A 16413-nucleotide genomic window follows, 5' to 3' on the forward strand; every position below is an offset into this window, starting at 1 on the left:
AGTAAATAGTTTCCATTTCAAATTTTCAAACTCTTGTTTAACAACCAAATTTTATTGTTCCATCTTCATCTTGCATATGTTGATCTCATTTTCGAATATAGAAACTTTCAGGGTTAAATTGCATAATTCTTTTTCACTTGTTTTTGTGGAACTGAAGTCATTTTCATGGGTTTCAGGAACCAGCCATTCCTAGTACTTGCATTTTGGACCTTCGTTCTTGAAAAATATAAACAAATTGGTTAGAGGAAAAAGATTAAACCAAAAAGTAAAAACATTTGATTTACCATCGAGTTAGGGCACAATTTGAATTTTTTCCTAGATTATCTTTAGTTTGTGAAGTAAGTACGCGAGATGGTAACCCACAATCACAAGGATATTGAGGTTGAAATTCAACATTTTGTTTAGAAGAAGAAGAAACATCCATGTCGATCTAGAGCACAATTGATGAGAATGAAGCATACAACAACTTAATATCGTAGGACTTTCATTTAATAAGCCACATTGATGCCACATAATGCCACGTAAGAGCCACATAAACAGTAACCAACAGTAACCGGTCGCAATAGTTTAGATAAACATAAACAAGTTCAATGATATATTAAATATAAAAAAAAGACCAAATATAATCAAAACCAACGATTGTTACCTTGTTAAATCATTTACCATATTTTTTACATGAAATCATGAATACAAATGTTTTAGAGACGGGTCATATATTGAATCCGACCCGACTCCAAGTGCCACACTCCGTACCTTGCTTATCGGGCAATTCCGGTTTCCCCAACGGATTCCATAGAGGGTTTTTGTTTTTCTGAGGAGCTTTTTGCAAATTGAAATGGCAGAATCCCTAATTGACCTTGAAAACGTCCTCCGCTCCAAGAAGGTACTCTATACACTTGTGTATTTGCACATATGATCTGCATCGTTCTATACAGACTCAAGAAATATTGGATAGCACTACTGTTTACTTTCTGTGATTTCGTTTTCTAGTACTCTATCTTTGTTTATAATCTTTGTTAATTCTTCATAAGCAATTTCACTGATAATGTAGTTCGGATCAGTGAGTGTTCCACTTGTTTTTATCTCCGAGAATTCCGATTGCTTTCTAGTGATTAGAAAAATACATCAAAGGGGTAAAAAGCCCCACTTGACTTTTCAATTTATGCACAATTGCTTCACAGTTGCTACTTCTATGAACTTATTTAAGTCCTGTCGATGACTATCTTAAAAAGGGTGTATTAGAAATGCTGCATTTAGATTCAAGTTGACAAATCATTACCAATTTCAGCTGGATGAATTGGAAGATTTACATCAATTGTCAAAACGTGTAGTTTGCTAATTTGGAAAATGATCATAGGATACAATTATACCTTTTGGAATGACAAAGTAAATCCATTTATTTATAATACGTCTTCCATATAAAACCAAATGTGCATTCTTCTCAGAATGTAAAATAAAAGAAAATTCATAGTCTGGATATGCATATCATCATTAGTAGATTACATACTAATTATTGAAGAGGTGTGATTACAGATTAATAAATAAATATTTTCAGGATAAGTTATCAGTTCAAGAAGCAAACTTTCTTATGACATGGAAGGAAAATACACTTAGACAGCTCACTGTTGGTGCAGGAGTTGGTGCTGCAATTGCATGGTCAGGTAAACACTCTATACATATTTTCAATTTATTTTTGTGATATTTAATTTTTCCAATATTCCTTAAATTTATATTATAATATGCTTATAAACTCTAAAGCTTATAATGGTGTTGTACTTGTTTTTCCTCACAGCTACTGGAAATCTTCATAGGCTCTTTCGCATCAACCTTGCAGGAGGTAAGTGACCCCCCCCCCCCCCCCCCCCCCCCCCCCCCAAGCATACAAAGTAGTTTATACAGCTGCTAAAAAAGATTGTTGAAATTCCTTCAAATTGAGAAAGTTTTTTTATGATGAAACTCAGTTATAGCTATTCTGATTACAATGGAATCTTTTTATTTATCTTGTTACTATTTTCATAATATGAATTTATAATTTATTAATGATTTCTAGGAGCTGCTGCTATTACTGCAACATGGAGATTTAGGAAGTCGGTTAATTCATGCATTGAACAAATTCTTTGCATGGATGGAAGCCGAATGCAAAAAGAGTTGGCAAATATGTGAGTTACTTAATCATTTTCCTAATAATGTAAAAATATTTTTTCTGTGATTAATAATATTTCTACTTAGTACTAAATCCAAAAAAAAAAATGTTATTGTTTTTCCTATGTGTAGAATGTTGAGAAGGTATCCAAATAACCCAACAACAACAAAACTTATGTCCAAACGTTTCTACTGTGAGCATGTTTTCGATGATTCAACATCGGACATGCCAAAATCAAGGTGGCGTTTTCGTAATAACTTTGTTGAAAGTCCACCCCATCCCCAACGACCCGATACCCGTGAATCCTATGACCATGATGACAACATTGTTCCAGAACGCAAACCGGTTCCTGTGAGTATCTGTTTCTTTTTTACTTAATGGACTTAACAGGAACAGCCAATATTTCTTTTACCTAATGTAGAAAGAAAAATTTAATATTTTATAAAAGAAAAAAATTCAATGTTTGTGTCTCATTGACATCAGTCACATCACACTATCACACATTAGTCATGGTCACACCTTTTTGGAAGGACAAAGATTTGCAATTTTTGTCTTATTGACATCTGTCTCTGTCCAACTATTGTGTTTTATTTTTTTGGGTGGGGTAAAAATTGTATTTTTGTCCTATTGCCATAAGTCCAAGTACAATGCATGTTAATTGCAGTACAAGGTCGTCATGTCATGTTTTGTCCTGATCTGTTCATATTACAGATGAACAACGGTTTCGTTGCAATGGAAAACCCTTTCGATTGCATATTTGGACTCCCACCAAGTGTCGAGGAAATTCGACGCCCTGTCCCCGCCACGTCAGCAAAAAAACATACCCGCAAACATAAAAGATCCCACCGCAAGCATCACACACATCACAGCAATGATGATTTGTAGTCCCTTCCTGGATGCTTGTCTTAACAGTAACGAGGTGAGAATCTGTAAGTGAGGTCTCAGGTTTCAAACAAGTGGTATAAGATCATGCTCGTGGACTTATTTATGTTTTGTTTATGAAATTATGAAAACCGAGTTTGATCATGTTGTGTATATTAATGGTGTCGAGATTTTTAATTTTTGGACTTTTAATTCGACTTCATTTAGGAATATTTCTTTCTATTTACCTTAAAATATGGTGTTATTTCGCTATATGAGGGACAATTCTGTGGGTGACGGGATAATTGATTTATATGTATTAAAATAAGAGATCTCTTAAAATAATTGAAAAATGTCGTCAACTAGAAGTAGCTGATGAAGTTTATGGAGTTCAAGTCAACTGTCACTTTTAGACAGCTTTTTTCCTTATTGGAAAATGGAAATTGTAGTAGTAGCACTTGGGAATTGTTGTAGCTATAAGAAAGGATTCCCTTAAAATTTAAATATTTAAGTCAGAGTTTTCCTATTCCTATTGTATAATCAGAATACACTAAATTTTGTCGACTTAAGTATTGATATTTTGGTTGTGTAAAATCTAAATTAAATAGAGACTTTTGATTTTTAATAAAAAAACCGTATCTTTGGTTGTATTTGGTTTCGGTTTTTGGTACGACGTAATCAGCTTTTTGACTATAGTTTTGTCTATCCTTTTGCTTGTGGTTTTTTGGTATTTTTGTTGTATAAAGCAATAAAAAATAACAAATACAGTAAGTTACTTTGAAGTGTAAAACATAAAATTATTAAATTTTGCAATATATAGTAATAAAGAACGATTTGAAATTTTATATGTAACACAATTACAACTAACACCATCTCCAACTCCACGTCAAAATGATGTTAAAAATGGTACAAATAATCATCAACTTTTATACACCAAAAATATATTCTTTAGCATATTCGTCTTTTTAACTCATAAATTATTAAAAAAACACCTGTCAACTTATTATTTTTTTATATATTTTTTATGTAAAAACTCACATAGTATTACAAAATTATAACCAAATTAATTATTTGTATATTATTATTTCGAATTGGGTGTTATTTTATCAAAATGACATTTCTTAAATAAAAAATATTAAATTTTCAAATAAATTCAAAATATTAAGGTAAGTATTAAATTTTTAATATCAACTTAATATACAACATAACATTATAACTGAATAATTATTATATTTATTATATACCTATCAATTTTATAAACTAGAATGAAAAAAATATTAAAGTTGACACTAAAGTGACATATGAAAGTTTTACACCATTTTGATGTAAAAGAATAGAGATATACTCTTTATTTGCATTGAACTGGTGCTAAAAATGGTGTGAAGTTGAAGATGACTTTACAGAAAAATGATGTAAAATATTGGATTTGAGGTGGGTCGTAGATCTCCTAAGTGAACTGTTATAAAACTTAAAAACCATTAACAACTATTTATAAAGAATTTGATAAAGTTTTGTTCCATGGACTTGAAACAAACCCCTTTTTTTATAACCAAAAGACCAGACCATCATTTCCTAAAATAGTTGGATTTTTTCGACTTTTATTTATTTATTTAATTTGTACATTTAAAATTGTTTCATACATATTTATTGCAAATCGTTTACCAATCAGTAATCACACATGGTAAACATGTTGTAAATGGGTTCGTGCTCATTCATTGATTATATTTCATGACTAATGATTTATTTATGCAATAAACATGTATATTTTTACAAAGATATATAACTTAGTTTTTAAATGCATATTCTTACGAAAAAAAAAAAGATAAATAGGAAAGCATTTAATAGAAAAAATAGTCGATTTGTTGGTTGCAAAACGAGATGACTAACATTTTACACAAAGCAACATCTATATATATATATATATACTAGTAAACTTATTCGGGCCGTGATAATCACGGCCCTAGAAAAATAATCAGTAAGCTAGTTTTATTTGATTCCAAGAAAACAAGATTTATAATGATGATACAACTTTGGAGTGAAGTATTTTGTTATTGTACGTAATAGTACAAATGATATAAGAAAATAGAAGGAAAAAAATGTACCATGTTCCACAGCTACATAAGTCCTATCTGGTCCTTGTCTGTCACAACAAGCAACTAATCAGTTCCAGTCACAAGGGAGGGTTAAACAGAGAACCTTTCAGCTGGTTCCCTTTGTCAGCATCATTGAACCTCGTATACATTTGTCTGTCACAAAGCTCAACCAATATAGTGAGTCAATTACCGAAAAGTTAATGGCTAAGAGGGTAAGAAGCTGCTCACATAATCTTTTATAGTTCTCTCATTAATTTTTATCCATTGGTTTAAAAAATCCATTTCGAATGTAAAGAATGTTTTAGAGATCAATGACAAAACTGAATCGGTTCAAAGTTATTAGCTATACATGAATTTCTACAACAAGCTTGAATAAGATTTCTGATTTATCAATGTCGGTATCCAGATTGCAAGGCAAACATCAATTTTTCACTTTTACGAAATCTAAATGAGTTACCACACGATCCATAAAGAAACAATTGAGCTTTAGGCCATTTTTTGTAACATGTTTATTAAATATTATCATGAGTTGCTTTTTGCTTCTACTTCTCCTCTTGTGGTGGCATCAAAGACTCCTAAATTGCAAATGAATACACATATAGCCTTTATATATCCCCATGTAGGAATTCTATAGTTTCTCATTCTCATATCCAGTATCCATTGTCCTCTTTTATCTGACTTGTAATCTTTATCTCCAGATTTAGGTCCCTTATTGTTCCTTGATTTCTTTTCTTCCATGGCATGTAATGCCATCATCGACTCTTCAACATCAGTTGGAAGCCAGGAACCGAATTAAGATGGCTTCCTCTTAAGAACCCGAATTGTGAAGTTGTTGAATAAGCCCTCCTTAATTTATAACAACTATGTGATTACCCTTTCCCTTGTCAACACTCTGTTCCTAATTCCTCTTCAATAAAGTCCTTGGCTAAGAAATATGCATTCTCAAAATATAAATCAGTGTAATCCATTATTCAAATATCATAAATGTTGTTATCTTTAAAAAGTATGGAACCAGGTGTGTATTCAGGAAGAAATAGGAAATCTATAGTCATTTTTTCATGGGAGATGAATGATATGTTAAAAAGTATAAATTGTATACCATGTATGTTATAGCTGGGTCATGATCATATTTCAACCAGTCCATATGAAAGAGAAAACTCTACCAACCTAAAACCTGCAAAAAATAGTTGATCATTATATTTTTAGACAATGACTTAAAAAACCAAAAACAGAATCACAATTGACAAACTTATGATATATTGTCAAATGACATGTAAGCAAAATCTTCCTATCCGCAGCACCGACCTCTAACCCCAAAAGATTCTTTTGTGAAGAGTTGGTGGAAGCCCACATAATCAACGGCTTTAATTAGCCAAAATTTATACTCTGGGTTACGTAAAAAATTGATCATCATCTAGAAACCTAAAGTCTCAGTTCCTGATATGAATAAGAAAGGTATGAAAAATGGTAATTAAATACCTTAAAGGGGATATAAGACATTCCCCGAGTGTGAGATGTTTGATCCTTGAAGCTGGTGGGCTTTCCATAGCTATATACTGAAATTGCTATATGAAGTTAAGTGTGGTAGGTTTCAAACTGTTTACTGCTTCTTTGAGTTCTTCATATGAACTTCCATCTCCCCAAATCTCATAAACTCCTTTCATAAGAATAATTGCATATATACATAGGAAAAAAGGTTAAGTTTCCAATTTGAAATTAACGCCTCGGTTAAGACAAATGAATGCTAATTTGTACCAAACATTTTTAAATTAAAATGAATTCATTTGTGATCAATAAGTAAAACTGAAGAAATAAAAAAAATTGTCAAACAGGTACATACCTTTACATCATCTTCTGAAAGAGAAAAAAGTTCAATCAACAAGCATAGAAAAGACCAAAAAAAGATAATAAAGGTACAATAAGTGAATCGAAAGATCTGGTATGAAGAATATGATTTCAGCCATTAATTAAATAATGTACATGAGAACAAGTTTAGCATGCCTTTCAATCCTTTGACTGACCTATGAAAATAAAGTTGATCCTCCACAATTAGATAAATCTGTATTTTTGAAAAGCAACCACCAATGGAATTTCGGTGTCCAGAACTAAAAAACTACATTCTGTAACATCGTATTGCTGCTCTCAACTAAGAATTGCTCAATTTCGTCCTTACTTCCTTCGAATGTAGGAGATCAGATTCCAACTTTTTAAATTTGAGGTATTGTTGTTTCTTGTTGTTTTAATTAGAGCATCTCCATATGTTTGCTATTTCATGCTCTCATGCTCTTTAATCAAACATTTTCTTCTCTTGACAGTCATAGATAACTTTTCCCACAACAAAACAGATTTATCCTTGCTTCTTTGAAGATAAATTAACAATGACGCATTCTTATCCCTCAATACACTAAGTTTTTTACAAACCTTGTGTGCAAATCTACAAATTCCACTTCAAGATAGTTCTTATCCTATGCTTTCATCAACAATGATTCTGATTGTAAGTTGATATTCACACATAAAGTCTCTTTCATTATGTTAATTTTGAACCATAAGATGACATCACATTATGTTGTTTCTTCAATATGCCAATAGAGAAAGCAACATTTTCTTCATCCTCTACTCATGGAGCATGTAGCACGTAAGTAATCAGCATAAAAGAGATTTTTTTTAGAAAATAACAACTTTTTAAGTAGGTTAAGAACCCTAATTTCAACAAAGAATCAGTTAAGAAGATGAAGATAACATGAAGGGTGGCATATATTTGAACGTGGTGAAACTATTCCTAAACTTTAGTGAAACCCATTAGAAGAAGGGAAACAAAGTCGACATCAATAGACATGAGGGAGGAATCTGGTGAAAGAGATACATTAATTTAATCAGGGAACAAAAAGAGGAAAAAGAACTTGGAATCAACCCATTGGTAAAGGTTATGATGTATCTCAATTGTTGACACTCCTTTTATTTGCGTTTAACTTTTTTCTGAAAGTAGCCATAACATATGAAACACAAATCAGCTTGCTTGAATCGATGCATAGATGGAACCCTAGCATCAGTTGTCTGTTGAACCGCAAGAGAAAAAGTGTATGAACCACCAAATTTCATTGGGAAAGATGCTATGAACACCGGTATACATTAGTTCAAGCACTTCTATCCATAATTTTCGCTTCATCCAGTAATATTTACCTATTCTGGCGATTGCACGATTGCACGACAGGCGGTGCTAGAAAAGAGAAGGCGGAGAAAGATCACCCTATGACCTCTGCTGTCCCGGAGGAAGGGCGTCGATTAAAATTTTAATTACTTCAGAAGCATGGTGGAGGCATGAATAAGAAAAGACTCAACAATAAATTTGTATGCAATTGAACCCTTATAAACCCATGCAATGATTGCTTAATATGAAGCAACAATCTGAGGATTGAACAACGGCAACGTACAACGACATGCAACACGTATCAATCGACTATACCAGCCTACCATCTAAGGAGGCGGTGTAACCGCAAGAGTCCAAAAGCAAGCACCTCATCGACGTGCGGTGGTTGTGGGAGGCGATTGTTTATGCCCTATTTACCGATGTATTGAACCCTAATCAATTCCCTAGCTTCCGTTAGCTGCATATTACGATCCAATAAATTGTAGAGGACATGGGAGGTGTCGTATGGGAGGAAAAGCGGTGTAACCTAGATATATTGACAAATAACCACGTATTGACATGGCGCCTAAAACCAAGCAGGAGCTGGCGAGCACTTTGGGGGAAATATAACCAAAGAAGAAAACCTCACAGTGAAGTAAGGAAACGCCATCGTGAGAGAAGCATGAGGTCAGGATGACCATCAGGCGGTGTGAAGCAACCAAGCTGGTGAACGCCATATACGTTAAGAATGGCCGCCCACAACTTTTCTATTGGCGGACGAAGCAGCTCATCGACGTGGATATAGTTTGAACTCTTTGACATATAGGTAATGATATATATATATATATATATATATATATATATATATATATATATATATATATATATATATATATATATATATATATATATATATATATATATATATATATATATATATATATATATATATATATATATATATATATATATATATATATATATATATATATAGTAGCCGTTTACCCATGCAAAACGACGGGTACGGATCAACAAAATGACATAAAAAATTTGTTAAACAAAATGACGAACAGATATAGATTTCTTATATCTGGGCTAGGATTAAACGTAAGACATTTTTGGGCTTATTCGATTTTAATAGAAAGAAAAACAAAGGAGGAGATAGCGAGCATGAGAGAGAACCAAGGTTGTACGGTCAATGGCAAGACATTCATGATAGATGAATGCTAAATCAATGCGTCTCTTCCAGTTTATATGAAATGTTTTATAACGTGTACATTGTATTAGACCGATTCAAATAGATATGAAGAACACTTGGTCAAACTTTGACCCATTCAAAATCTTATCATTATCTTATTTGACTTTTTCATTATTATTGACAGATTCAGTATTTAGCGATTCAATTGGATATGAGGAACGCTTGGTCAAAGTTTGACCCATTCAAAATCTTATCATCATAATCTTATTTAACTTTTTCATAAATGTTGACCGGATAAGATTTAGTATTTACCGATTTAATTGGATATGAGGAACACTTGGTCAAACTTTGACTCACTAAAAATCTTATCATCATCATCTTATTTGACTTTTTCATAAATGTTGACCGGATAAGATTTTGTATTTACCAATTCAATTGGATATGATGAACACTTGGTCAAACTTTGACTCATTCAAAATCTTATCATCATCATCTTATTTGACTTTTTCATATTTAACACATTCAATTTGAAGATAAGCTTAGAAGACCTATTCAAAATTTGTCTTTGACCGGATAAGATTTATTATTCTCCGATGCATAAAATTATTGTATATGATGTTTAAAAGCTTGTACCTCTTAAAATTCAGCAAAATCTTGTAAATGTTTTTTAAGGTATATATATATATATATATATATATATATATATATATATATATATATATATATATATATATATATATATATATATATAGGAAAAAGTGAATATACCCTTAAGGGTATATAAGTTTAGGTACCCAAACTCATCATAATACGTTGTTTTGTATCATATAATACATTCTAATTGTCTAATGTTCTTATAATTTAACTTCTAACTTGATTTACTTCCAAGATTTTTATAAATTACACATTTATCTTTCTCTTACATAATTTTCATTTTCATCTACAATATATAGCCTAATAAGTGTTTGGCAAAAAGATGTGATGTAAGAGAAAGATTATACGGAAATTTCGAATATCTTGAAAGTAAATCAACTTAAGATTGAAGTTTATGAACATTATAATGAATATATCAAACAAAAAGACGTATTATGGTGTGTTTGGGTACCTAAGTTTATATACCCTTAAGGGTATATTCACTTTTCCCATATATATATATATATATATATATATATATATATATATATATATATATATATATATATATATATATATATATATATATATATATATATATAGAGAGAGAGAGAGAGAGAGTTAGGTTCAAATGTTTTCACTATCTATTGTGTGCATATATGACTGATTCTGGACCAATCATTTTAGTTATTTTAAGAAAGTAATTAATGCATATTAAATGCTGAAGATGTAATTAATACCTGTTATATCTTCAACATGTAATATGCATTAATTACTTTCTTAAAATAACTAAAATCATTAAACCTATGTAGTGAGTCGTGTACGTGGCGTGTTGAAATTAGGACCATACATTGGGCGACTATGATTGGTCCAAAATCAGTCATACATACACACAATAGATAGTGAAAACAAAATAACCTAACTATATATATATATATATATATATATATATATATATATTATATATATATATATATATATATATATATAGAACTTAACGTAGAAAGGACGACTTAACTGTTATTTTCTGATGGAAACACAATTCACGACTACAAATGATTTACAACTTTTTAAAAAGTCCGTAAAAATTATAAAAAAATCTAAAATAAGTTTTCAAAAAAAGTTTGTAAAAAATGTTTCTATAATTGTATAAAATATGTTTGTAAAAAGTTTGTAGTATAATATTTTTTAGTTGAAAAAAAAATTCTTACATGTTAGGTGTTTTGCATAGCCAACCCATACAGATTTTCCACATTTAAGATGTAACATTTCACAAATTTGTCTTGGGCCGATGGGTGTACCCTCTCGTCATCTCATTTTTTGTCTGTCACCTCATCGTCACGTCATTTTTCCATCATCATCTCAACTCTCACTAGTAGAAAATTATCACATATCACTTCACTCAAAATATACAGCAATAGATGTTGATGTACAATATCAAGAATCATATAAAAAGAGATAGAGAAGAGAAGTAGATGCATCAAAATGGTCCTGCACGGGGAGGATCACCACACCACCACACACCATGCCGTGGTGAAACCTCACCTCACTGTAGTGTGTGGTGTTGGTACTCCTACCGACGTTATTGTTGCTTGATAGGCTTTTAAATTTTCAATTAAGATATTGGCTCCAAAATTTTCAAATTAATTTGTCTCTTAATCGTTCAACAACCTTCTAATTTTTAAGATAAATTGTATTTGAATAAAAAAAAAATGTTTCGAAAATAAATCTAATTTTCAAGCAAACATTTTTCTTTCTTCTTTTTCTATTTGACATGACAAGCTCCCCTTAATATATTTTTTACTTATCACCAAGGCATATCATCATTTTCTTAAATCCACACAAAATTTGGACAAAAAAAAAGGAAACAAGCCTAAGAACCATCAATTTGGGTGTCTCTAAATGATTATCCATATTTTAATATAACCTTTACAACCACATCCATAACTCACTACAACATTTAAGTTCACATACACAATCTCTCTTAAGTTATTTGGTTCAAAAATCAACCTTACATCAATCTACACACCCAATGACAAAATTAAAGGATCAATCAAACCAAATCAAATCTTCTTAGTTATCCGAATGCATCCCAAAATGCTCTTTCAATACATATTTAGATGTTTTTCCAAACCCTTTACCAATCACTTGCATTGCAATTATCTTATTAAACTCAGTTTTTATCTCCTCCATTTTCTTGAAAACAGCATGGACTAAAGATGGGTCGGTTGATGGGGAACAATTGGCAAGTTTGCCCTTCTGTTTCTCAAGCTCTTTGTAAAGATCTAAAAGATGGGTTTTTTGAGCCGTGAGGGCGTTTTCGGCAATTTTATACTCGGTTTCTTGAGACTTTTTTAGTGAGGCGAGTGTTTTATTGATCTTTTTCTCGAGCTCCATGGATTCTATTCGGTAATCAAAATTTGTGAAGGAAATTTGTCGTTGTGAAGGAGCAAAATTTGAAACTTCAAATGTATCGGTTTCATATTGAGAAAGATCTCCTGAATGATGCAAAATTGAAGTTTTTATCAAAGAAAATAATGTTGTGAGATCATGATGTTTTCGAGGGTATTTACGTCTTTTACATAGACCTACTCTGTTCCACTTTTTTTGGTAGGAGAAAAAACTATGATTTTTTTAATGTTGACGAAAAGGATAAGGAGGGTGTTTACGTCTTTTGCACAGACAAGATATCAGAAGTGTCCTTGACCTACTTTTTTGTGTAGGATAAATTATAAAATTACACCGGACAAGCTTTCTATGGTATTCCCAACGTTAAAGATGAGAAGGGTATTAATGTCTTTTGTACATACAAGAAATTGGAAGCAATAGGCTCATGGGTTTCTATTTTATTTATAAATAAAGTACATACAAGGCACCTGTGGTAACAGCTGACATGTCTTCTCGTTTCCATATATCTTCATGACTATTCCCTTCTTTAAGCTGACAACAACAAACATATACTTTCAAATAAATATTTATTTAAAAATAGAACATTATATTTTGAAAGATGTACTCAATTATAGCACTAGGTAGGTTTTTCAAAGGGTTAATCTCATAAAATACCTTATATTTTGTGCTTTTCCAGGTTTAAACCTTAACTTTATTTTTTTTCATCAAAAAGACCTTGCATTTTTTTTTTTTCATTTTTCCGATCAGGCCCTTTTAGTCATTTTTCTCTAAACAAAGTTGTAAAATGTGAGGGTCTTTTCAAGAAAAACTAAAAAAGTCGAGGATTTATTTGGAAACATTTAGAAGGTTGAGGGTTTTTTTCGGAAAAGAAGACAAAGTTGAGGGTTTTTTCAGAAAAAAAGTCTTTCTCATGAAAAAAATAAAAAATGAGGTTTAATCCGGAAAAAACACAAAATATAAGGTCTTTTATGAAATTAACCTTTTTTCAATGATAACAAATATATATGAAAAAAATGATAACAAAAGTAATATGCTATTTCTTGCATTTACAGATTTACCCCCAAAAAAAAAATTTGATAACAAATACATATATGAAAGTAGGTTGCTATTTCTTACAAAATACCTTTGCAACAGCAGATTGAACATGATTGAACAGCTTCATAGCACTAGCTTTGGTGGATCCCCTCAAAATAATAATACAAAGATTTAATATCTTCTGAACTTTATCACAATCACAAATACTCTCACAGCTCCTAAGAAGCTTCTCAACATGTGGGACCAGGTCAGTCCTGGCATCACACCGCCTGCATGAATACTCAGCATCCAGACCGATGGTCCCACCCACGGTCCCAGCCATGTAGGACCGCAGTCCACATTCTATGTGGCAAATGTGACCACAAATGAAGTCATGGCTCTGGTTCACCATGGCTTCACATTTTATGAAACTGTAGTCACTAATGGAGGAATTCACAGGTCTAGAACAAAGTATACAGCAACAATCATGGCAGAAATAAGGCTCTACACAACAGATGTCACATGGCATTGTGTAAGGGTATATTGGGTTGTTTGTTTCAAGTAGTCTTAGACTTGAGCAGTTTATGTTTCCCGCTTTACACCCTGCTGGATCGAATTGTTGATTGCTGATTGGATTTTCCATCATGATTTCTTTGTTTCCTGTATGATTTTGGTTGGGAATTTGATGTATGAGAATTGAGTTACAATTAATTTAGATAAGATTGAGTTACCTTTGATGTTTGCAGCTTGGATTTTCCAAGTGAAGGAAGAGAAGAACGCATTGATATCGATTCCTGGAAATGTTTCCATTAAATACCTTTCAAGTGAAGCTTTGCTAGCGAAACCTTTGCCACAAGTGACACCAGAGAAACCTACTAACTTATTTTCTTTGTGAAGGCGATCAGGGAGATAAAGATATCTGTCTATAAAGTGCCCTGAAACTCCAACTCTTTTTCCCACTTTCCAACCCCATTTGTCACCAGGTAGAGGGAAATCTTCAGGGGCGTATGGCAAACCAATTCCTGAGCTATCGAACACCACAGCCATCTCATTTTCCTTTGATCCGGTGGTGCTTCCATCGCTTTCATGTGGAGGATCGATCTCCATAACAACTTAAAACTATTTTACTGTTAGCTTTTCTAAACGAATAGAATAGTGTTTGGGGGAAGGTGATGATTATGTATGTATGGATATACAACACCAGATGTACTTGCCTTGGAGTTGGATAAAAATCAACACAGGAAGAGAAAATAAGCACTGGAAGATGCTTCACTGGTAAGGATTTCGCAAGCGATAGCAGAATCGTCGACAGAAACCCTAAAAATTCTCAAACTTGACAGATTTCACCGCGGCTAGGGTTTTACGATAACTGTAGCTTCGCAACAGCAGCGTCTTCCTTTTAGAGTCCCGGTGAGTTAGGATTGAGATGAAAGGTGACTGGAGTTTCGCGGCAAGAGGATTCGTCTCCAGAAGTTCACAATCAGTGGAGCTAGACACCAGGAGGATGCGAAAGCAGTCGCGCCGGATTTCGCAATTCTGAAGAGGGTTTGTGATGGTTCAGTGTTTGTGACGATGGATAGTGTTCATGTCACCGACCTGTCATGGCGATGGTAGTGGTGGCTACAATTTCTCGGCAGTGGATGGCGGCGAAGGTGGCTGGTGACACTGACGACGGTTTTGCTATGCTATTTATTGTACCCAACGATGCTTTCTATTTTGGTTTGGTTAAAAATCAACCGTTTTAATTTGAAAAAAGAAAAAGTTTTCGCAATATTATCCGCTAACAAAATTAAAAAATGGTTTTCACAAATTTAATTGTTTTTCCAAAGTTTTTAAAAAGTTTTCACAAATTTATTTGTTTTTGACAAAACTTGGTCCATATATTACATAAATATATGGGTTACCTTAAAAAAAATTAAATATAAATGTCAAAATATTTAAGAACTTAAAATTTATAAGAAAATAATGAATTATTATAATGAAAATATTTTTTTATCTTTTAAATTTAAACAAATAATTTAAATAAAGAAAAAAAAACTAATGATCTTCAATTTTGTGAATTTTTAAATTAAAAGGTAAGTTTATTAATAAAATTGATATCCATTTATTACTACATTTATTGCAATTATTACATTAAAATATTATGTGAAATTTAATAAAATAGAAAAACTCATAAAATAACATATGAAAAAAAAATTAACTCAAAATAACCACAAAATGATATTTTTACAAATTGAATGAGAATGTGACAAGTGGTAAAAAAAACATTCATTTATTAGAGACGACTAGTTGTGAGACCTATGTAAGTTAATTAAAAAAATTAAATATAAAGATCTAAATATTTGAGAATTTTGAATTTATAAGATTATAGAAAAATAATGAATTATTATAATAGAAATGTTTTTTATCTTTTAAATTTAAACAAATAATTTAAATAAATAAACAAAAAAAACTAATGAACTTTAATTTTGAGAATTTTTAAATTAAAATATAAGTTTATTAATAACATTGATATTCATTTATTATTACTATATTTATTGCAATTATTACATTAAAATATTATTTGAAATTTAAAAAATAGAAAAACTTATAAAATGACATGTGGAAAAAAGTTAATTCAAAATAATCATAAACGATATTTGAAAAATTAAATGAGAGTGTGACAAGTGACAAAAAAACATTCATTTATTAGAGTAGATGTTATTTATTTGGTCTCAATGATTTTAATTTTTTTTATATAGTTGGTTATTTACATGTGTAAAATAACATTTATATATCATTTTAAACTTTTTATAGGTTATTAAAACTATTTTATTAAAAGTAGAATAAACTTTAAATAAAACCACATCACACCACACCACACCCCAACCTAAAACCTTTTTCTTTTCCAATGTAATTCCTACACCTCAAACCATCTCCAACAACCATTAGGTGT

General features: G+C 31.4%; 2 protein-coding genes across 2 annotated transcripts; one reads left to right on the forward strand and one right to left on the reverse strand.

Moving 5' to 3' along the window:
* The first annotated feature begins 726 nt into the window (after positions 1-726).
* LOC111898456 (uncharacterized) lies at positions 727-3277 on the forward strand. The gene is made up of 6 exons (XM_052765216.1): positions 727-883; positions 1556-1661; positions 1793-1837; positions 2051-2159; positions 2275-2494; positions 2855-3277. The coding sequence occupies exons 1-6, from the start codon at positions 836-838 to the stop codon at positions 3026-3028; spliced, it is 702 nt and encodes a 233-aa protein (XP_052621176.1). The 5' UTR covers positions 727-835; the 3' UTR covers positions 3029-3277.
* Positions 3278-11942: 8665 nt separating this feature from the next.
* On the reverse strand, positions 11943-15206 carry LOC111898454 (protein OBERON 3). The gene is made up of 4 exons (XM_023894359.3): positions 14210-15206; positions 13588-14138; positions 12932-12995; positions 11943-12553 (listed from the first exon to the last, which is right to left on the reverse strand). Exons 1-4 carry the CDS (start codon positions 14583-14585, stop codon positions 12129-12131), a joined length of 1416 nt encoding a protein of 471 aa, XP_023750127.1. The 5' UTR covers positions 14586-15206; the 3' UTR covers positions 11943-12128.
* Between the last annotated feature and the right edge of the window lie 1207 nt (positions 15207-16413).

Source organism: Lactuca sativa, chromosome 7, assembly GCF_002870075.4.
Source record: "Lactuca sativa cultivar Salinas chromosome 7, Lsat_Salinas_v11, whole genome shotgun sequence".
NCBI lineage: Eukaryota > Viridiplantae > Streptophyta > Magnoliopsida > Asterales > Asteraceae > Lactuca > Lactuca sativa.

What these genes read in the sequence shown, in the direction of transcription:
- LOC111898454 (XM_023894359.3), bottom strand. Translation starts at nt 14,585, where the DNA reads ATGGAGATCGATCCTCCACATGAAAGCGATGGAAGCACCACCGGATCA. An exon ending in CCAAGCTGCAAACATCAAAG is followed by an intron (nt 14,139 to 14,209) that starts GTAACTCAATCT and finishes AAAATCATACAG; the next exon opens with GAAACAAAGAAATCATGATG. An exon ending in TTCAATCTGCTGTTGCAAAG is followed by an intron (nt 12,996 to 13,587) that starts GTATTTTGTAAG and finishes TGTTGTTGTCAG; the next exon opens with CTTAAAGAAGGGAATAGTCA.
- LOC111898456 (XM_052765216.1), top strand. Translation starts at nt 836, where the DNA reads ATGGCAGAATCCCTAATTGACCTTGAAAACGTCCTCCGCTCCAAGAAG. An exon ending in TGCTGCAATTGCATGGTCAG is followed by an intron (nt 1,662 to 1,792) that starts GTAAACACTCTA and finishes TTTTCCTCACAG; the next exon opens with CTACTGGAAATCTTCATAGG. An exon ending in TCGCATCAACCTTGCAGGAG is followed by an intron (nt 1,838 to 2,050) that starts GTAAGTGACCCC and finishes AATGATTTCTAG; the next exon opens with GAGCTGCTGCTATTACTGCA.